General features: G+C 36.0%; 1 protein-coding gene across 2 annotated transcripts in view; it reads right to left on the reverse strand.

Moving 5' to 3' along the window:
* HACD4 (3-hydroxyacyl-CoA dehydratase 4) overlaps nt 1–22,645 on the reverse strand; it is a 31,055-nt gene continuing 8,410 nt past the window's right edge. The window contains exons 4-7 of one of the 2 annotated variants that reach the window (XM_054583287.1): nt 15,745–15,857; nt 11,646–11,752; nt 1,907–2,032; nt 1–1,031 (exon numbers count right to left, since the gene is read on the reverse strand). In XM_054583287.1, the coding sequence (XP_054439262.1) occupies nt 949–1,031; nt 1,907–2,032; nt 11,646–11,752; nt 15,745–15,857 (429 nt within the window). In that variant the 3' untranslated portion in view covers nt 1–948. The remainder of the gene's footprint in view (nt 1,032–1,906; nt 2,033–11,645; nt 11,753–15,744; nt 15,858–22,645) is intronic. The other variant, XM_054583288.1, reaches the window with a different exon arrangement.

Genomic DNA, 22,645 nt, shown 5'->3' on the forward strand with positions numbered 1-22,645 from the left:
ATGTAACAAAATATTTAGTACCATTTTTATATAGTTGCTGGATAATACGATTCTATAATTCTTTCAAAAAAAAGTGAATGATATACCAATGGTTCAGAAATTATTCCATTAGTCAGTTATTCATATATATTTTAAATCTTCAAAGAAAGGATCAGTTTTCAATACTATAAGTGATGACATATGACGTTATAGTAATTAGCAATAGTTGAATTGTAGTAAATGATCTGAAACATAACTAGCTCTTGATTTTCTTACCTACTCTAAATGGCTTACTCTATTTTTGTAATTTTTATTTCCCTGGAAGGTACATATGGCCTGATATTTGTAAAGGGATATGGGGCATTAATTGTGTATTTATCAAAAGCCCATTTTGTTTTCATCAGGTTCCTCTTTTAAGACATCAAAGCCCAAATAATTTGTATAATATTAATGAATACTCTTCCAGGGTTTGGAAAAATGTTTACTTTTCTAAGTGTGTCTGATGTTTAAGGAGAGTGTTACTCTGGGAATGGTGACATCTGTCTAGAAAATGTTATCCTAGACAACTGCAGAGCATGTTTCACACCACAGCCCTCCTATGCACCTGCTGCTATTTGGGAATTCAGAAGTGAAAAGAAATAGATGTGAATAGATGTACGTTAGATTAACAACTTCAATTTCTCAATTTAATTGCATCTACTACAGTTAATCTATTTCTCATTACCCTTACAGCAAAATAATCAGGCTTCATACAATATAAATTTAACTTGTATAAAATCCACAGCTTTGGAGAAACAGGTTGCTCAGAGTATACATTTTGAAAATATAATGTGTGAGAATCATAGACAGCTGTCATGGATTTTTGTCAAATACTAGGTATTTTTCCACCAAAATTCTTCCTGTGTTGTGTTTACTGTAGCAGAATCTGCGAGGCCTGTTTTTTCTCATGTCACATCAGGATGGTGTGCCTCATGTTCTCTTCTTTTTAATGGAAAAGACTCTGAGGACGTCTCTTCTCTCTGAGTAAAGATGACTGTAGATAAAATACATACCTAACATGAAGAAGAAAATGGTAAAAGTAAGTAAGATGAATTAACCATTTCTTTGCAGAGGACTGTAGTTTTAAAATTCAGAGTGCTGCCTGGAGCCCAGGGGCGGGACCCTGGCAGGGGAGGTTTAACGAAGGAATGCTTAACAGAGTGTCCATGTTTTCTTCCAAAGGGAAAGAGTAAGGCAGACCCCTCCATCTCTATTTTGTTGATTGCAAGGAATTTTCCCCTTTGTTTAAGGTAGCTCTTTCCCTTTCCCCTAATGTTTCACATTTGTATTCTCTTTTACATGTTGACCTTATATATCTGATAGTTGTTACCTTCTAGAAGAGTAATCACCATCTTGAGGGTTTGTGATGGTTAGAGCTAGGAAGCTAAAATTTAAAAATGAAAGTCTTTTTCCCAATTTTCTGGAAAAAAATTAATTGATCAAATTTTTTCAACTGTATGTTTTTGTTGCATGCATTTTTCTTGAGTCTTTAGCTCCTTCTCCCACTTGCCTACTAGGAAATACTAGCACATAAGGCAGGCCAAACAAACAGAAGAGCAAATGAATATAAATTGAAAAGTCAGAAATAGACAAGGCTGCTCAATTTGACATCTAGATTTTTTTTTTTTTTTTTTTGTAGATATCCAAGTCTGTGGTCAAAACTTCTATATTTTATACATAGCAATTAGGTTTTCCACTAATAAAACTTTTCTGGTTCATCTCTTATTCATTTGATCTATGATATCTTAAAAAAGTATCAGTAATATCTAGGTCCTATACTACCAACATCTAATTCATTGTATCAGGCTTCCTTTTTGGTCTCTCCCATGTTTATAGACTTTTCTGTTAAGGTAGAGGCAATACAAGACAAAACAGAAAAGACACTTACCTATAAAAAGCATTATGAGATATATTTTCAGCACATATGGGAAATAGATGGAGAAGTCAAAGGGCAGCTTTGTGGAGTAAGTGCCAAATGATTCAAAATAAGGCAGTGACTGATAGATGGCAAATGCTGTTTAAAGAAAAAAAGAAGGAATCATGGAAGTTTCTCTGCTTAACTTGCTATGGGGATATGTATATATGTCTGCACAATAGAAGGATACTTTGATAACAGTTTTGTGACAAATGCTGAATTCTTTAGCTAAAGTTACAGTTTGATATAGAAACCTGCTGAATAAGTAAATTGGTGAGGCAAAAACAGCAGTGTGACTTATTGAATTGTTGTTCATCTTATACTTCATTCTGCCTTCTAAGAAATAGCTTATGTTTCTTCTGATTTGAATCTCAAAATACCTGTCCCCTTAGCCACAAATAGGGGTGGGTTATAGATAAACAAATTTAGAAAGTACTACAAATATTTTCCTCTTGGAGTTTCACAACACACATTAATATAATAGAGATTCTAAAAAGTTCTGCAATAAAGTAACTGGTTTCAGAAGTGAGTCCAAGATGGCCACATAGGAGGACGCTGAGCTCACCCCCTCCCAAGAACACGTCGAATGTACAATTACATCTGGAACAAGTCCTCCTGCAAGACAACCAAGGGCCAATTGCACATGCAGAAGGTTGGGGAACCGTTGGGGAACTGTGAGAGCTGTCCTGAAACTGGGGGAACTCTCCAGGACTGAAGGAATCCCTGTTTGTTTCCCTTGCACATGTATAGTGAGTGAGGAGCTCTATCCAGGGTCTCTGGCCAAGCTGTCAGGCTCAGGCTACTGTAGCAGGTCCCCAGCCACTGCTCCAGGTCGAGCTCCAGCAGGAACAGAAGGGTGCCATCATGTGCATGCACAGGGTCTCTCCACCCAGAAATTAATTTAGTAAATATTGCAGAGCACTGCTGTATGTACCCACTGGGCTACACATGCATGTGGGGTTCTCCCACCCAGAGAAAGTATAGAGATAGCAGGGACTCCTACACATGCATGTGGGGCTGCCCCACTGGGAGACAGAGCCCCACTAGTAAGGCACTTCAGCACTAGCACATACGGTGGCCCTACCAGAAGAGGAAGAAGGAATGCTTTCAAAATCATTCTGTAAGACCAGCATTACTTACACTAAAACAAGAAGACATTGCAGAAAATTCTCAACAAAATATAATAGCAAACCAAATTCAATAATTAAAAGGATACGCCATAATCAAGTTGGATTTATAGCAGGAATGAAAGGTTCAATATCACAAAACAATTAATGTGATACATCATATCAACAAAACCAAGGATAAAGATCATATAATCCAATAGATGCAGAAAATACATTTGAAAAAATCTAACCTCCATTTATTTAAAAAAATCTCAACAAAGTGGTTATAGAAGTAACTTACCTCAAGATGAGAAAGACTATATATGACAGGACAGAGCTAACATCATAAACAGCAATGAAAAGCTGAAAGCTTTTCCTCTAAGATCAGAAATAAGACAAGGATACCCACTCTCGCCACTGTTATTCAATATAATATTATAATTCCTAGTAATAGCAATCTGACAAGAAAAAGAAATAAAAGGCATCCAAATTGGAAAGGAAGTAATAAAGCTCACTACTCACTGAATTTACTGAAAATTAATATAATAAATGAATAAAGTATTAGGATATAAAATCAATATACAGAAATTTTTCATGTTTCTATACACTAATATCAGAAGGAGAAATTAAGAAAATAATCCCATTTACTAGTGATATACAACATAATTAGTTATAAGGGAAATGCAAATCAAAACCACAATGAGATACTACCTCTTACCTAGTAAAATAGCTATTATCAATAAGTGTTAGAGTGGAGGTGGAGAAAAAGAAAACTCATACACTGCTGGTGGGAATGTAAATTGGTGCAGCTGCTATGGAAAACAGTATGACAGGTTCTCAAAAAATTAAGATAGAGCTACCATATCACACAGCAATCCCTCTTCTGGGAATCTACTCAAAAATTTTGAAAACACTTATTTGCAATGATATATGTACTCACAATAGTCAAAACAGGCAAACAACCTAAATGTCCTTTGATGGATAATTAAAGAAGATATACATTTTTACAATGGTACATTTATTCATCCATAAAAGGTGAAATATTGCCACTTGTGACAACAATGATGGAGCTTGAGAATATTGTGCTAAGTGAAAGAAGTCACATTCAAAATGACAAATGTAATTTACTCATTTGTGGAATATAAAACAAAAAGCAACAAACAAAAAAAGCCATACTCATAGATAAAGACAACAGAATGGTAGTTATCAGAGGTGATAGGGGTGGGTAGATGACACAGAGGGTAAAGGGGGACAAATATATGGTGATGGAAGGTGGCTAGACTTTGGGTGGTGAGCACGCCATAGAGTATACAGATAGAAAGTTGTACACTCAAAATTTATATAATGTTATTAACCAGTGTTACCCCAATTAATATTTTAAAAAAACATAGTGACAGCCAAAATGAGGAAACAGAGAAACTTGTCCAAAATGAAAGAACAGGACAAAATCCCAGGAAAAGAACTAAATAAAACAGAGACAAGCAATCTATCAGATAAAGAGAACTTCAACAGACAGAAAATATTTTTTAAACATCTATTAGAACTGAAGAATATAATAACCATAATGAAAACTATACTAGAGCAAATAAATATCAGATCTGATGAAACAGAGGACTAAATCAGCTATCTGGTAGACAAGTAATAGAAAACACGCAATCGCAAGATCATAAAGAAAAAAATTTTTTAAAAGTTAAGATGTTCAAGGGGCCTCTGGAACAACATCAAGCACACCAACATTCACATTATAGGGGTCCCAGAAGAAGAGGGGAGAGAGAAAGGGATTGAAAACCTACTTGAAGTAGTGACTGAAAAGTTCCCTAACCTGGTGAAGGAAATAGACATACAAGTCCAAGAAGCACAAACGACCCATACAAGATGATCCCAAAGTAGCCCACACAAAGATACATCATGATTAAACTGCCAAAGGTTAAACACAAAGAGAATCTTAAAAGTATCAAGAGAAATGCAAGAGTTACATGAAGGAAGCTCCCATAGGAAACCAGCAGGTTTTTCAACAAACTTTTCAGGCCAGAAGAAAATGGCACAAAATATTCGAAGTGATGCAAGGGGTAAAATTTACAACCAACATTATTCTACCCAGCAAGGTTATAATTTAGACTAGAATGAGAGATAGTTTCCCAGACAAGTAAAAAGCTACAGGAGTTCATCACCACTAAACCAGCATTACAAGAAATGTTAACAGAACTTTTTTAAGTACAAAAGAAAAGGCCGAAACTAAAAATAAGAAAATGTGGGAAATGAAAAATCTCCAAGGCAAATACCTAGGAAAGGTAGTGAATCAACCAATTATAAAGTTAGTATGAAGATTAAAGGCAAAAGTAGGAAAATTATATATAAATACAATAATAAATTACAGGATGCACACAAACACACAAGAGGTAAAAAACAACAAAATGATAAATGTAGGATATAAAAAAAATGTTATTTTAGACTATGTTCTGAAAGCAACCATCAACTTAAAGGAGACTTCTATGAACATATGCTGTTATATATGAAGCACATGGTAACCGTAAACCAAAAATCTGAGACATACAAGAAAAAGAGAATGGAATTCAAACATAACACCAGAGAAAGTCATTAATATGTAAGAGAAGAGAGCAGAAGAAAAAAGGAACAGAGAAGACCCATAAAAACAATAAAAAAAATAATAAAATGTCAATAACTACATGCCTATTAATAGTTACTTTAAATGTAAATTGACTAAATGCCCCAATCAAAAAACACTGAGTAGCTGAATAGATAAAATACTAAGACCTGCATACATGTGGCCTATAACTTAGATTAAAAGATACAGAGAGATAAAATGAAGAAATGTTAAAAGATATTTCATGCAAAAGGAAAAAAAAAAGACTAAGGTTGTAACAAAGGACAAAGAAGAACAGTTTATAATGATAAAGGAGTCAATTCAACAAGAAGGCATAACTCTTGTAAACATCTGCACACCCAATGTAGGTGCGCCTAAATATATAATGCAAATATTGCCAGATATAAGGGGAGAGATAGTTTAATGAAATAATAGTAAGGGATATTAACACCCCCCTTACATCAATGAATATATCATCCAACAGAAAATCAATGAGGAAAGTGACCTTAAGTGAAACATTAGAACAGATGAACTTTAGATACTTATAGGACATTTTATTTAAAAAACAGCAGAATATACATTATTTTCAAGTGCAGTGGAACATTTTCCAGGATAGATCATGCTAGGCCACAAAATAAGTCTCAATAAATTTAAAAGCTAGAAATCTCAAGTGTCTCCTCTGATCAAAACAGGATAAAATTAGAAATCAATTACAAGCCCTGGCCAGGTAGATCAGTTGGTTACAGTGTTGTCCCAATATACCAAGTTGCAGGTTCAGTCTCCAGTAAGGGCACATACAAGGAGCAACCAATGAATGCATAAATAAGTGGAAAAACATCGATATTTTACTCTATATGTATATATCTTCTCTTTTTTCCCTAAATATCAATCATTAGAAATCAATTACAAGAAGGAAATACAAAAAAAACCCACAAACACATGGAATCTAAACAACATGCTACTAAGTAATGAATGAGTTAACGATGAAATCAAGTAGAAATCAAAAGATAGCTTGAAACAAGTGAGAATGCAAACACAATGACCCAACATCCATTGGACACAGCAAAAGCAGTTTTAAGAGAGCTTCATATACCTACCTAAATGCTGCATAAAGAAACAGGAAAAACTTCAATCTACCCTCACATCAAAGAAATAGAAAAAGAAAAACAAAGCCCAAAGGAGTAGAAGGGAAGAAATAATAAAAATCAGGGAGGAAATAAATGAGTGACTAAAAAAAGAAAAAGGTTAATGAAACCAAGAGCTGGTTCTTTGAAAAGATAAACAAAATTGATAAACCTTTCACCAAACTTACCGAGAGAGAGATGGCCCAAATAAAATCAGAAATGAAAGAAATGACGAGAAATACAAAGGATTATAAGAAAATTCTAAAAACAATTACATGCTGATACATTGGACAATCTAGAAGAAATGGATAAATTCCTAGAAACATACAATCTTAGTACTTGAATCAGGAAGAAATAGAAAATCTGAATAGACCAATTACTGATAAAAAGCTGAATCACTAATCAAAAAACAAAAGTTCTGGACCAGATGGCTTCCCAAGTGAATTCTACCAAATGTTCAAAGAATAATTAACGCCTGCCCTCAAACTCTTCCAAAAAACTAAAGAAGAAGGAAAGCTCCCAAACTCATTTTATTAGGCCAGCATTACCCTGATACAAAAACCAAACAAAGACACCACAAAAAAAGGAAAATTACAGGCCAATATCCCTGATGAACATAGGTGCAAAAACACTCAACAAATGTTAGCAAATCAAAGTCAGCAATACATTAAAAAGACCATACACCATGATCAACTGAGATGCAAGATTGGTTCAGTATTCACAAACTAACATGATATATAAACAAAATGAAGGATAAGAATCATATGATCATATTGATACAGAAAAAACATTTGACAGAATTCAATATCCATCCATGATAAAAAATTTATGTTGAAAAATACCTCAACATAATACAGGCCACATATGACAAACTACAACTGACATACTCAAGAGGGAAAAGCTAAAAGCTTTTTCTTTAAGGTCAGAAACAAAACAAGGATGTCCACTCTCACCACTATTATTTGACACAGTATTGCAAGTCCTAGCCACACAATCAGACCAGAAAAAGAAATAAGAGGCATCGAAAATGGAAGGAATAAAACTCATTATTTATAGAATGCTATGATCCTATGTATAGAGAACCCTAAAGAATCCACCAAAAAATCTATTAAAACTAGTAAGTTAATTCAGTGAAATCACAGGATACAAAATTAGGAAGAAGTCAGATATATCTTTATACACCAATAACTATCAAAGAGAAGTTAAGAAAACAATCCCATTTATAATTGTACCAAAAAGAATAAATATCTAGGAATAAATTTAACCAAGGATGTAAAAGACCTGTACACAAAAAATTATAAGACGTTGCTTGAAGAAGTTTAAGAAACGAATGGAAGCATATACCATGCTCATGAATAGTAATAACTTGGGTTAATAGGAATCATTAAAATGTTCGTATTACCCAAAGAAATATACAGATTCTATGCAATCCTCACCAAAATACCAATGGCATTTTTCACAGAACTAGAAGAAAAACATCCCAAAATTTACAAGGGTCCAAAACAGACCCCAAATAACCAAAGCAATACTGAGAAAAAAGAACAAATTTGAAGGTATCACATTACCTGATATCAAACTGTACTACAAGTGTAATGATCAAATAGCATGATAATGGCATAAAAACAGACACATAGATTAATGGAATAGAATAGAGAGCCCAGAAATGACCATATGCTATATGGTCAATTAACATACAACAGAGAAGGCAAGAATTTACACTGGAATAAAGACAGTCTTTTCAACAAATTATGATGGAAACTGGACAGATGTAAAAAATGAAACGACTACTTTCTTACACCATATACAATAATAAAATGGATTGAAGATCTAAATGTAACACCTCAAACCATAAAACTCCTAGAAGAAAACACAGGCAGTAAACTCTTTGACACTGATCTTAGCAATATTTTTTAGCTATGCCTCCTACAGCAGACCACCACAACAAAAATAAACAAATAGGACTACATCAAATTAATAAGCTTCTGCATTGCAAACAAAACCATCAACAAAAGGGCAGCCCACTGAATGGCAGAAGATATTTGCAAATTAATATTTGATGATAAGGGGTTAATACCCACAATATATAAAGAACTCATACATCTTAACATCAAAAAATAAATAATCTCACTTAGGGAAGGGTCAAGTCAAGGAACATACATAAAGAACCCATGGACAAAGCCACCGGGGGAGGAGGACTGAATGTGAGAAACGGGGAGAGGGTAGGACAGGGGAGCGTAACGGGGGGAACATGGGGACAACTGTAATTGAACAACAGTAAAAAAAAAAAAAAGAAATAATCTCATTTAAAAATGGGCAGAGGACATATATAGACAGTTCTCCAAAGAGGACATACAGATAGACGGCCAATAGACACATGAAATGATGCTCACCATCGCTAATCATAAAGGAAGTGCAAAGGTAAATCACAATGAGACACCATCTCACACCTGTCAGAATGGCTATTACCAAATCAGCAAACAAGTGCTGGCGAGTCTGTGGAGAAAATGGAACACTGGTGCACTGTTAGCGGGAATGCAGACGGGCAGCCACTGCGGAAAGCAGCATGGAGGCTCCTCAGAAAACTAAAAATAGACCTAATGACCCAGCAATTACACTTCCTAGTATTTATTCAAAGAAACACAAAACAATAATTCAAAAAAGATATATGCACCCTCATGTTCATTGCAGCATTATTTAAAATAGCCAAGTTGGAAGCAACCTAAACATCCATCAATAACAAATAAAGATTTTTTACATATATATAATGGAATACTATTCAGTCATAAAATCTTGCCATTTGCAACAACATGGATGGTCCTAGAAAGTACTATGCTAAGTGACATTAAGTTGGAGAAAGACAAAATACCATATTATTTCACTTACATGTAGAATCTAAAAAACTAAATAAAACAGCAAACCCACAGATATACAGAACAAACTGATGTTTGCCAGATGAGAGGAAGATTGGGAGGATGGGTAAAAAATGTAAAAGGGATTAAAAAGTATGAATTGCCAGTTATAAAAATAGTCATGAGACCATGATGAACATACAGCATAGGGAATAATACAATAATATCGTAATAACTATCTATGTTGTCAGATAGGTACTAGACCCATTTTGGTGATCACTGTATAAGTTATAGAAATGTCTGATCACCATGTTGTACACCTGAAACTAATACTGTATGTCAACTGTAATTGAAAAATAATTTCTTTTAAAATGCCATACATAATTGGACTTATTTTGATCAGTTCGTCTAGCACAAAATGGAGTTGAGACTTGATGGGCAAAGTCTGGATAAATAATGTGCTGAACTGGGAGTCCTGATTTTTCTCTAGTTTCCAGGTAAAAATCAATTACAAATGTCAAGCCTTGTTAGGCCGTTAAAAATATTGCTTCCCACTTTCCGTACTTAAGGTGATGTTCATAACATATGCCACATCTTTCCTCACATAAGAAAACTTTAAATTTCCTTTTCAAGTAGAAACTTTAATCAATCTAACATAATCTAATCATAAATCAAATAGCTACACATTTAAACAAGTCAAGGAAAAGAGGTCTAGACATTCACCAAGGTAATGCATTGCTAAATATGTCTAGACAACCTAATAGTGACTGAATGACTCCTTGGCCTGTAATTCAGCTCTTCAAGATTGATTCCTATTACTGGTATATAAAATTATGTCATCACAAATACTCTATTCAGATTTAGAGTCTGTCTTAAGATACTTAGAATTTCACTTGGTTAAAAAAAGGAAAAATATATAACCAAAACTAATTGTTTAACCTACTTTTTGAAATGAAATGTGGTATTGAAATTTGAATAAAATCCAACTATAACAGCAACATTGGATCAGAAGCCAAGTTGTAATGATAACCCAGAAGAAGGTTTAACATGATTTAAGAAAACCTATTCCTACCTAGGGAATTATAGACACCATTCAGGAAAAACTTAGTATAGGGCAGGGGTAAGGGGAAGGGTACCAAACTGGAAGCTACAAGAAATGTCAGACATAGGAGACAAAATTCTTCCTCTCAAAGAGTTTATCACCTATTAGAGAACACAAGATACATGTGTGAAATGACCACAGGCCATCTGCTGAGTGGAGGTGAGGCCGGGGAGAGGGAAAGAGGCGAAGAACTGACAACCATGGCTTCAGCCATTAAAAAAAAAAAAAAAAAAAGAAGAAGAAGAAATCTTGTCATCTGAGACAGCATGACTAAGTAAGTATTATGTTAAGTGAAATAAGTCAGACAAGACAAATACTGTTTAATTTCACTTATATGTGGAATCTAAAAAACAAAACAAACTCACAGTTACAGAGGACTGATGTTTACCAGAGAATTGGGGGCTGGGTGGAAAAGGGGAAGGGGATTAAGTAATACAAACTTGGGCAATTATAAAATAAGTCACGGGTTGTAATGTGCAGCTTAGGGAATAGAGTCAGTAATATTATGTATGGTGACAAATAGTAGTATGGCAATCACTCTGTAAAGTATACAAATGTTGAATCACTGTGTTGTATACCTGAAACTAACACTATGTCAACTATAATTTAAAAGAATTTTTTTCAAATTGGAGGAAAATAATTGCTAAATCACTAAATGTTAATCCCCTCCTTGGCAAATAAGCAGATTTATAGACTCATGTCCTCATTGCTCATTCAATATTTTGTTTACTGTGCAGAGCTGCTTCCTCCTCTAACTGTGACTTCATGCTGTGCTTCTTTGTATAGAGGGAAGTATGTCAGGAAAGACACATTGAGTCAGCTAAGCGGTACCGAAAATAGTAATCTAATCATCAAAACATTTAGTGAACAATTATTACTAGATGGCTTTTGTCAGTAAGCAAGAGAGCAAGTCACTCTTTTCTTACCTTCAGCAAGAACACACAAAGGATAAATTGGCATCCATAGCGTTTGACTGAGCCACGTGAGGACATCATAGGATATTCCTATGACTGATAACATGCTATAAGTGTACCTAAAAGGAGACAAGGAACATATAAGCATCATTTACTGCTGATGTCTGAAAAATAAGAGAATGAAATACTTTACTCTGTAATTGCACAAATAAAGTTGGAATGTTTACAGATTCCATACTTTATCTCCTATAATTTAAGCAGAAGTTTAAAACATGGGGAGAAGGGGAACCATGTCAATCTGACTTGTCTCATGAGGTGGATCACAGATAATCAAAATCTCCTTGATTAGTGACTTCCATTTCACTCAGAAGCCAAGCCCATTTTATGCAACAAGCAGCTAGGGGTTTTTTTGTTTGTTTTGTTTGTTTCTCTTTTTTAATGACAAATAAAACTTGTAAATATCTAGGGAGTGAATTTTAAAAATAACATGTCTTCCAAATCCTATTGGCATCCCTCTGCTTATGGAGTTATGCCATCTTCTGTGATAAATTGAAGAACTGTGCTGAGGAGCTTGTTTGGGTTATAGCAGGTAGTTGAAAACCTGCTTTTGTGATGCAACAGATGAAATAGGCTATGTCTTTTTACTTCTCTGTTCTCTGAATAGGCCAGTTGTTCTCCAGTTTAGGCAAATAGCCGAATCACCCAGAAGGCTTTCAACAACACAAATTGCTAGGCCCTATTCCCAAAGTGTCTGGCCCAATGGGTCCAAGATGGAGCCTGAGAATTTGTATTACAAATTCCAGGTGATGCTGACGCCACTGGTCCAGCAGCCATACTTTGAGAACTACAGGAATAGGCAGTGAATACATATGGCAAAACAAAATCCAAAATCTTGAAAACACAATGGTGCAAAGTGAATCTTTCTCTTATTCCAGAACCCTAATTCCACTCCCCAAAGGCAATGACCAATGCCAATTTCTTATGTAGTCTCGCAGAAATATTTTTTGCATTTGCTTATCTGTGTGTATATTTATTATATATACTATATACCAACCTTGCAAACTCTCCCTAAACATGGCATGTTAACGAAATTTTTGATCTGTACCAATCTAAGTAAAAAAAAAATGGCATCTCACTATCTTTTTTTTTATTACAAGAGCAGGTATATTTAAAAGCCACTTTAAGTCCAATCGATCATTTTTCTTTTGTTATTTGTGATTTTGGTGTCATATCTAAGAATCCATTACCAAATCAAGATCATGAAGATTTATTCCTATGTTTTCTTCTATGGGTTTTTATAGTTTTAGCTCATACATTTAGTTGTTTATCTATTTTGAGTTAATTTTTGTATATGGCATGAGGTAAGGGTCCACCTTCATCCTTTTGCGTGTGGATATACATTTGTCCCAGACCACTGAAAGGTCTTGGCATCCTTATCAAAAATCAATTGACCATGAATATGAGAGTTATCTCTGTACCATCAATTCTATTCCACGATATATCCTTATGCCAGTATCACACTGTTAATTATTGTTGCTTTGCGGTAAGTTTTAAAATTGGAAAATGTGAACCTTCCAATTACATTCTTTTTCAAGATTATTTTGGCTATGGTAGATTCCTTGAGTTTCCATATTAGTTCTAGGAACAGCTTTTCAATTTCTGAAAAGGAGCCAGCTGGAATTCTGATACAGACTGCACTGAATCTTTAGATTTACTGGGGAAGTCTTAACAATACTAAATTTTCAACCCATAGACATTGGCTAGCTTTTCATTTATTTTAATCTTCTTTAGTTTCTCTTAACAGTTTTATAGTTTTTGGTGTCTGAATTCTGTACATCCTTTGTTAAACTTACTCCTTTTTTGATGCTATTGTAAATGGAATTATTTTCTTAATTTTACTTTAGGTCATTGCAAGTATACAGAATATAATTGATTTTTGTATATTGATTTTGTATTTTATAAACTTGTTGAACTAGTTCATTAGTTTTAGTATTTGTAGTGGATTCCTTATGATTTTTTATGTATAAGAAAGATCATGTCATCTACCAATAAAGACAATTTCACTCCTTCCTTTCCAGTATGGATGTCTTTTACATCACTTTCTTGCCTAATTGCCATGGCTAGAACAATGGTGAATAGAAGTGGCGAGCATAGTCTTGTCTGTCTCGTTCCTGATCTCGGGAGGAAAGCATCAGTTTTTCATCATTCACCATCAAGTTAGCTGTAATTTTTTTGTAGATGCCTTTATCAGGTTGAGGAAGTTCCCTGATCTTTGCTTTTTAAAAAGTCATCCTAGGGTAAATTTGGAAGATAATTGTATTCCCATTTTATAGAAGAAAAAAATTAGTTTTAAAAAGGTTAGATACTCTGGAATTTTACTCCTACATTAAGAGAAATGAAAATATGTGCACACAAAAGTTTGCACATGGATATTCATAGCAGTGTTCCTCATAACCAAAAAGTAGAAACAACTCAAATGGAAAAGTGCAGTATATCAATATAAGGGAATATTATTCAGCCACAAAAAAAAATGAAGTACTTAGAGATGTTACAACATGGATAAACCTTGAAAACATTATGCTAAGTGAAAGAAGCCTGTCACGAAAGGCCACATATTGTATGACTCCATTTATATGAAATCTCTAGAGCAGGCAAATCCACAGAGACAGTGCATTAGTGGCTGCAAGGAGCTGGGAGAAGGAGGGAATGGGAGGTGACTACTAATGGGTTTGGAGTTTCTTTTAGGGGTGATAAAAATGTTCTCAAATTAGATAGTGGCAATGGTTGCACACATCTTTGAATACATTAAAAACCAAATTTTATACTTTAAAAGGGAAAATTTCAATGTATGCGAATTATCTCAATGCTGTTATTTTTTTTTTTTAAAGGTAAGTGACTAGCTAGTAATAGTGGAGGTGGGGTTCATCCTGTGATCTCTGATCTCCTTCTGCATCCACAAGTCTTTAGATGACACCATGATACCACTCTTAATGCACAAATCACTTCACTCTGTTATGGGTCTAACTGAGTTTATCTGAACCTGAACTGACTCGGAAAGAGTCAGGCATGCCAGAGAATAATACATAGAAAGCCACCGTCCCAAGAGAGGCTCTGTGTCTCATGAACAGGAAGTCGTGGGCTACAAAAATCTATGAAAGTTTGTCCAAGTCTACAAAACTATCAGTTAAAAATGAGAAATAATATACTAAGTTCCACATACAACTTATATGACAACTTATAGTCTTTGAATTCAACAAAATTTTTTAATTCACTCTAGGGTTCAACCCATTATTTAGAAATATTTTAACTCAGCTAAGTTATTGACGATGTAATAAAAAATGTATATAACCTCAGCTAATTTGTTACCCATCCACATCCAGATCTTTCAAGCGAGAGGCGCAGTTCTCACTTGGAAAGCTGAAGTAGCAGTTAGGACAACTCTTCAAAGTGAGCCATGGAGCAAAGCAGGCTGTCTTATGCCACCACTGGTGGAGATAAGACTAGGCTCATCTCCTTGCAAAGTTTTGGAATTAGAGGGAAATTAGAGAGAAAGTGGAGATGATCTACTAGAGTAGATGCAAGCAAGGGTTCTAACTGGGATTCCCAGGGAGTCCATGAAAGAACTTCAGTCAGGCATTTGAATGCACTGGAATTGCATACAAAAATGTATGTGGAGGTACATTTTTTTCTGAGGGAGATGAGGGCCCTATGTTTAAAATATTCTTGAATTCATAGAAACCAACTTTGTAAGTTCTGACTATAATACTATACAAAGTCTTGCTTTGCTTATTAGAGTAACATACCAGAGCAATAGCAAGGAATGCCTTTCATTAACAAACAGCTGTGAGGTTTACTCCAAATTGTTGTTATGCCAAGTCTTCTGCTAGATACCTGCACTGATTTGCTGTTGTAATACCATGGTAGATTTTCATTATCTTCAATATATCCATTATGGAAAGCACTAAAAATACATTTTCACATAAAGATAAAATAATTTGAAAAAGGTTTATTTTTTTCTTTCATTCCAAGTAACCAAACATAAGCAGATATTACCAGTTTCACTGAAGAAAGCAATTTGGCTTTGTTTTAAGAGGTTATTTTGTCTCCTTACCTAACCATATCCAATAGATTCCAAAAGATGAATAAAACACACACCACATATTTCTCTTGGACTTCCTCTTGACTGGTGATCACCACAAAAAGGATGATTATTCTTTCTGTGAGCTAATAACAATAAAAACAGCAAAGTCAACAATTAGGATCATCAGTTAGGTATGTAGGCATTTTTCTAATTAAAAAACCAGAGTCCCTCTTAAATGTATGCTTTAGCTAGAAATACATATCCTAAACTTAAAATGATCTCTGACAGAGTAGGGTTATAGGTGAGTTTCATTTCCTCCTCCTTTTTTGTATTCTCCAACACATATAATGGTTGAAAACATAACATATTTCATCTGAATCAGGATAGTTCCCTTCTTGTAAGACATACATTTTTATTCACTTTGGCAAGATTTTATTGCGTAACTGCTTTATATTAGATGTTGAGATTATGAAAGCGTGGTCCTTGTGCCAGAGGGTAGCAGCAGCAAGAGAATGTGAGACAGTAACTGTAACACAGTGTGAATAATGCTGTCACTTAAAGCGTTACTTCCAGGTGCAGGAGATACCTGGCTGGGGAAAGAATGCAGAGTGACTTATGAAGATAGGCAACATTTCAGTTAGATCTTGAAGAACAGATAGAAGTTCATGAGGCAGACTGGATAAGAAAAGAGCCATCCTAGGCCAAGGGAGCAGCCTCAACAAAGAGTCAAAGATGTGGAAACAGGGTGTGCGGGGGAGTAATGAGGACCCCCGGGGACTAGAGTAGGGCACACGGAGGGAGTAACAGGAGATAAAACTGAAAACGTCTTGGGGGCTGGGTTGTAAAGGGTATTGAATGACAGGCCAATACAATTCGATTTCATCCAACAAGGAAGCCATCGTAGCTTTATTTTATTTTTTTTTTTAGCAAGGGGGAAAGGGAAAGTAATATAATCCTAACCTTCATAAGCTAGTGGCAAATGAAGAATTGAACATATTCATTTTTTTCAAGTCAGTGTTTACAAATTATTGAGAGCTCACACAAGTATGGCTTAGTTCTAATTACTGACTTCAAAAAATACATTCCTCTTTCCCAATCTAAGTATAATGTGCCTTCTGATGTTGTATTTATATCCCCTATACAGTCTGCATTTTTATGTTTTTAACAGAACATTTTACTTTTCTTTCAATGGAGATTGAGGAAGCATATTAGTGATAGAAGAAAGGGGAAGGTTGCTTTATATTTTTCAATCGCTGTCTTTGTTTTTAAAGCAGATCAAGGAGAAAATACTGGGGTAATCTATGATTTAGAATCATAGGCTGTTAGTCCTGGAAAATCACTTAGTGCAGAGAAATCCAAGATTTGCCAACAGTGGGCCACATGATCAGAAATCCGCAAGTCTAAGCTCTGTCAGCATGTTTGTGACTACAGAAGTGAGTCAAGAGGGTCCCTGCTTAGCTACAGGAATTTGATATGATTCAAACCTTAGTCAAATGTGGAAGCTATCTACTGTTTGGGTTTTTTTTTTTTGGACGAATGCGCGAGTTTATTCCACCAGTCTGGGTCCGTGATATGAGTACACGGAGGGGGGCCCCGGGCTGGGACAAGGGAGGGGCACGGATGTCCCAGCAGCTATTTTTCTGTTCTGACACGCTCCCACCGCGACCGTCTGTGAGGGCCCAGGCGCTCGGTGCCAGGAGCCGGCCGAGGGAGCAGAGAATGAGGAGACCGGCGAGGGACGAGCCCGCGGGCACGCGGGGGCTTGGCATCTCGTCCCGCCCTGGGGCTCCGACTCACAGGGGAGGGGCCAAGGCCCAGAGGGGCAGGGGCTGGGATGTCACTAACTGTGGGACGCGGGCCGAGGCCTTTCTCTGCTCGACCCTCGAAACCCCCTCACGCTCCAGCAGCCTGCGTGGCTGTGGGGCGAGGGCTGTTTTCCCGAGGACGACGCTCAGCCGGGGGAGGCGGGCTGGGCGTTGGCCCCACGGGCTCCCGCAGCTGCCTCCCCCAGCCCGGCTGCCCGCATGCGACCTTGAACGAGTCCCCAGATCTCCTCCAGCGGGTCTGGGGACCTGCAGTGTCCGCGAGAGGTTGTCTCTGGGCGGCGGCTCACGTGCGGCGCTGGCCCAGGGGCCTGGCCCCACAAACAGCCAGGCAGGCGATGTCCTCGTCCTTGTCGCCACCTGAGCCACAGCGGAACTCCCGGTAGACCTGCTCCCAGTGGGCGTGCAGGACAGCACAGCCCAGCGCTGCCACCCTGCACGGGGCAGGGACCCAGGCCCTCATGCATGTCCCGGGGATGCCTGGGCCGCCCCACTGGGGAGGGGCCCCAGGCCCTTCGCACGAGGGAGAAGTGACTTGGCCCTTCCCCCACCCACCTCACGAGCCAGGCACCCACATGAAAAGGTGGGCGAACGCCTGCCTTTGTCGCCTGATGCCATTAAGGCCGGAGTTTCTCATGGGAAAAGTAACGTTTGGGCTGCAGGAAAGGCGGGGGGCGCAGTGCGGCCTGGCGGTTCCGGGGCGACCGACCCGGGGCTGTTTGAAGTCCACCGTTATCGGACTTTTGTTTCTTAATTTAACTGTAGTTCTACAATGAATTACACTTAACTGCCGAGATAGTTAGAGAAGGATCCAAGATTGCTGCCATGACACCTCGCAGCCTTCAGATATAAGATCTTAGCAGCAAACAACAATTTAGGAACTACCTAATCCTACATTTCATGACTGCTTGCCAATTAGGAAAATCATCCATTTTTTTTTAGAATTTCAAGACACGCACACACAAATACATATACAAAACACCTATTTCTAATTACATAGTTGGCTACTGAAAGAAAAATCTCAGATACCCCTTGATAAGACGGATCTCTAGTATTCCTCTCCAGATACTAATCCAACCCCACCTTTTTACAAATAAGGAATTTGGGAACCAGACAAGTGAAGTGACTTGCCCAAACTAGTGGCAGACCTGAAAATATATATACCCCAAGTTTCCTGGTTTCCAGAGCTGTAAGCTACCCACCATGTCGAGCTGTCCATAACATAACTAATGAGTACATAGAAGAAAATATCTCCAAAAGGAGAAACTGGAGTTGCACAATGAAATTCATCCTGTTGAAAATCATCACTTGAGGGTCTCTGGCATGTTAGTGATAGAATCGAATTTCACAGAAATCAGCAATCAACATGCCCCCCCCTCAAAAAAACACACAATCATGTACATACATGTGCGTATGTAAAGATCCCCGCCCCCGACAATGTCAGTCTAATTAACAAATCATCCGTTGGTTATCTAACTCTAACTTGACTGTTCAAAGGCAATACAATGGGGGAATTTAGGTGGAGATACTCTCAAAGTAATAAAAGTCAGTATATATTGGTTACTTTATGCCAGATTCCAATTATATATCACTCATTTAATCTCCCTAAGAACCCTAAAAGTAAGTGCTTTTATTATCTGCTTCTGCATTTCATAAAGTGACAGTGACCTGCCTAAAGACCTGGAATCAAAATCTAGGCAATGTCCCTTGTTCTGAATCCCTTGTTCTGAAACACTAAGACATGTTCATCTTTGTTCTTTGGTGGCTACCCCTGTGCCTATTATCCAGGTTATAGTCTATTCTTTTAAAAAGTTTCTCCTCAAAAGTTAAACCTTAAAACAAGAACCTCCTTAATATTCTAAATCAATACCAAAACAATTTTATATCTTTTTAACTTTTCTTTACCTATAATAGTTTCACCAGTCATTTGGAGATTTACATTTGGGAGAACTTAGCACTTTGTCATTTTAAACAAACCCTATGAAGACATGACTAATTACTAATGAATGTCTTGTAATGTTTAGTGCTACTCAAACAGAATAAACATACAGTAAAAAATTCTATAACTTAGCCCAAATTAAACATGGTGGTAATGTGGTGTGCTCCAAAGTATGGTAACTATAAAATAAAAATACTTCACATTTTAATCTTCTGTTTGGGAATCCTAAACTCCATGTTAAGCAATGACTAAAGCTAAGTTGTTACCTTATACGTGGGAGCTAGCACTTTAGTTATAAACTGTTGAAGGGGGTAAAATGATACTTCAACTATATGGAGAATTTCTAGAATCTTTAAATAAATTAGTTTTAGCCTCAAAGACTATTTTACTCTTTCAATGCTGTGAACTTTTGAGAACTTCAGAAACATACCCCTGTATGGTCACAAACCACCAATTACTTTCTTCTATAAGACAAAAGCATTTAAATAATTATAGTGTTAAATTTTTGGTTTCCTCCCTCATCACTCAATAGATATTTATTAAGTGGACAGTTCTGGGTCCTGTGGTGTAAAGCTATGAACAAGACCAAGTCCCAGTAGCCCTCATAGTATTTACATCCTACTTGGGGAGATAGTTGAGAGTTCAGGACAAATAGCCCAAATCCAAATTTTTCCTGCACCAATCACAATTTATGTGGCCTTGGGTAATTTATTTAATTTTTGTGCTCAGTGATTATACTGAAAATAATAATTAGTATTATAAATATATAGGATGAAGTTATGAAGATTACATGTGTTTATGTGAAGAACTTAGAAAAGTATTTGGTGGCACATAGAAAGCCCTAAATAAATGTAAGCTATTATTTAAAAAAAAAAAACAAAAACAAAAACATAATTTAATGTAGGGATTAGTGTTTAATAAAAAAATATACTTTTTCCCTATAGATAGGCAAGACTATCACTGAATAAAAAATTAATCTCAGTATCTTTAAAAGTATACTGTGAATATAGCTTTATAATTATCACACTGAAGAACTCCATGACTCAAAAGCAAAATATAGAGGAAAGTCTAAAATCTTACCTACAGGGTGAACTGTGTGTATAATTCATTTCCAGGAGGCTTTGAAATTTTGAAAATCTCATAGCTTGACACTATCTTTAGATTTATTTCTAACAATATAAACCACCTGTCCCCAATTCAAAACTGGAGAGAAAATCTACATGATTTTATGGAAAATCAGATTATTTAATCTGGCAATGCAAAGAAGTACCTGCTTCACAGCTAAAAAGAAATTAAGGTGACAGCTGTTTTACTAAAAGGGTTCATTTTAAAATACTCTCCTTTGGAATTTCCTTTATGTTTGTGCTCATAAAAATCTGTAACTATGAAATCTTTGGAGTGCTTTTGCTTGGCTTATCAGAAATAGAAAGTGAGATTTGTAAACATAAAGATGATCTTGTAATTTGGGCTCACAAATGGAATTACAATATCAAGGTAATAATTTCTATTGTTTTAATTTGTAGATTTTGAAAATTGTGTAAAACATACATGTGCAGTCATGTTTATTGTGATGCAAAGGAAAGAATGCAGAGTTTAACCATTTTAATTCAGTTATGTATTGCATGAAATCTTTGTATTTTGAGCACTTCTCAACAGGTAAAGGAGTAAATAAGCTGAATTACTCAGAGAGTTTCCTAAAGTCACACCACTCTAATGACACAAAAGTTTGCTTTGGGGATATTTTTCCCCTTCCTTGAGCTGAAGCATCCTCAAGCCATATCAATAGAAACCACTTTCTCAAACTTCCAATCAAGCAAAATCAGAAGAAAGCCCTTCAAAGATATCAAAGTCAACATTTCAGAGTTGGCAGTATTTCTTCTCTGTAGAAGCCAGGCTGTTTTCATTAAACCTACTTAAGTAAATTAATTTACCAATTCAAGTGTTTTTTTTCTTCTTTAACCAAGCTAATAAAGTATGCAAGCTCATCCTGGAGGAAGGGATTAGAGCGGTGAGATGCTTAATTTACTTGTATCATCATTTCCAATAACAGATACCTGCATTTTTGGATGTTTTTTACTTTCCCATTTTATAAATTTTAAATACCAACAGTTAACTATATTTCCTTATATAATTTTAATTGGCATGCAATCATTTTCAAAAAATGGATATCTATAAACAACTATTTAAGTGACAGTTTGCCCTTTTCCTCTGAAGTGAGTTTAAATACATAAAAATATGTACTTGTGTGTTAAATTATGATAGTCTTATTATAAGGCTTTTTCCTCCTTTTTTTCTTTAGCAATTGTATATAATTCTAAAAACTCATAATGGTTTTTCTCTGTCAAAATAAAGATGTATGTATAAAACATTTAAAAACTCACAGAACAAAACACAGAAAACAAACACCTCCTAAACACATACCACAACCATTTGATACATATGATTCTAACTGTTCAACTAGCTTATTATCCCTACTGATTTTTGGAATGACTTGTCTTGATATTTTGGAAGACCAGTTCCCAAAAAGAGAATTCAGTTTTGACTTAGCAACCACACAAATGTAATAGCAAAAGAACATCACAAATGTGTGGACACGTTTTTCAGCCTCCTTGAAACCATGGGCACCATGCATTTTTTTTTCAAGACACCATATGCAATCCAATGGCTACATACGCATCATATACAATCAGCTATGATTACTGTGTCAGTAGCTTAGCCACATTCCTAACTACAGTTTCTTCACTGAAAAATTAGGAAACAGGAAAACCAGGAAAGATTTTACAGCCTTAGTTTTGTTTGGTTATTTTAAAGCAGCGGGCTCAGAGTCATCTCATAACATTTCATAATGAAGGAATTCTAACTGTCTGCAGGATGCTAAAAAAGGAAAGTGGAGAAAATGAAACTTTGGGCATGATTGCATCTGTTCTTGAAGCTTTCTCCAATACCATGTCCATTCTGAACACCATGGAAAAGACAGTGAGTGAATAAAACAAATAGAGAAGAGATGAACTCTCAAAGAGATAAAAAAGAGGGCCCAAACAATCAAAACAAAAATGAATTATCATCCCAGGATGAAAACAGTAATTGTCTTCCCAACATGGTGACCTCTGACCCGTTATTTCTCCCAAAAAAAGAGACTTAAAAATCATTTGAATCCCATGAACAGTAG

This window comes from Pteronotus mesoamericanus, unplaced genomic scaffold (assembly GCF_021234165.1).
Source record: "Pteronotus mesoamericanus isolate MK-2021 breed Mesoamerican mustached bat unplaced genomic scaffold, CSHL_Meso_final contig_73, whole genome shotgun sequence".
Taxonomy (NCBI): Eukaryota; Metazoa; Chordata; class Mammalia; order Chiroptera; family Mormoopidae; genus Pteronotus; species Pteronotus mesoamericanus.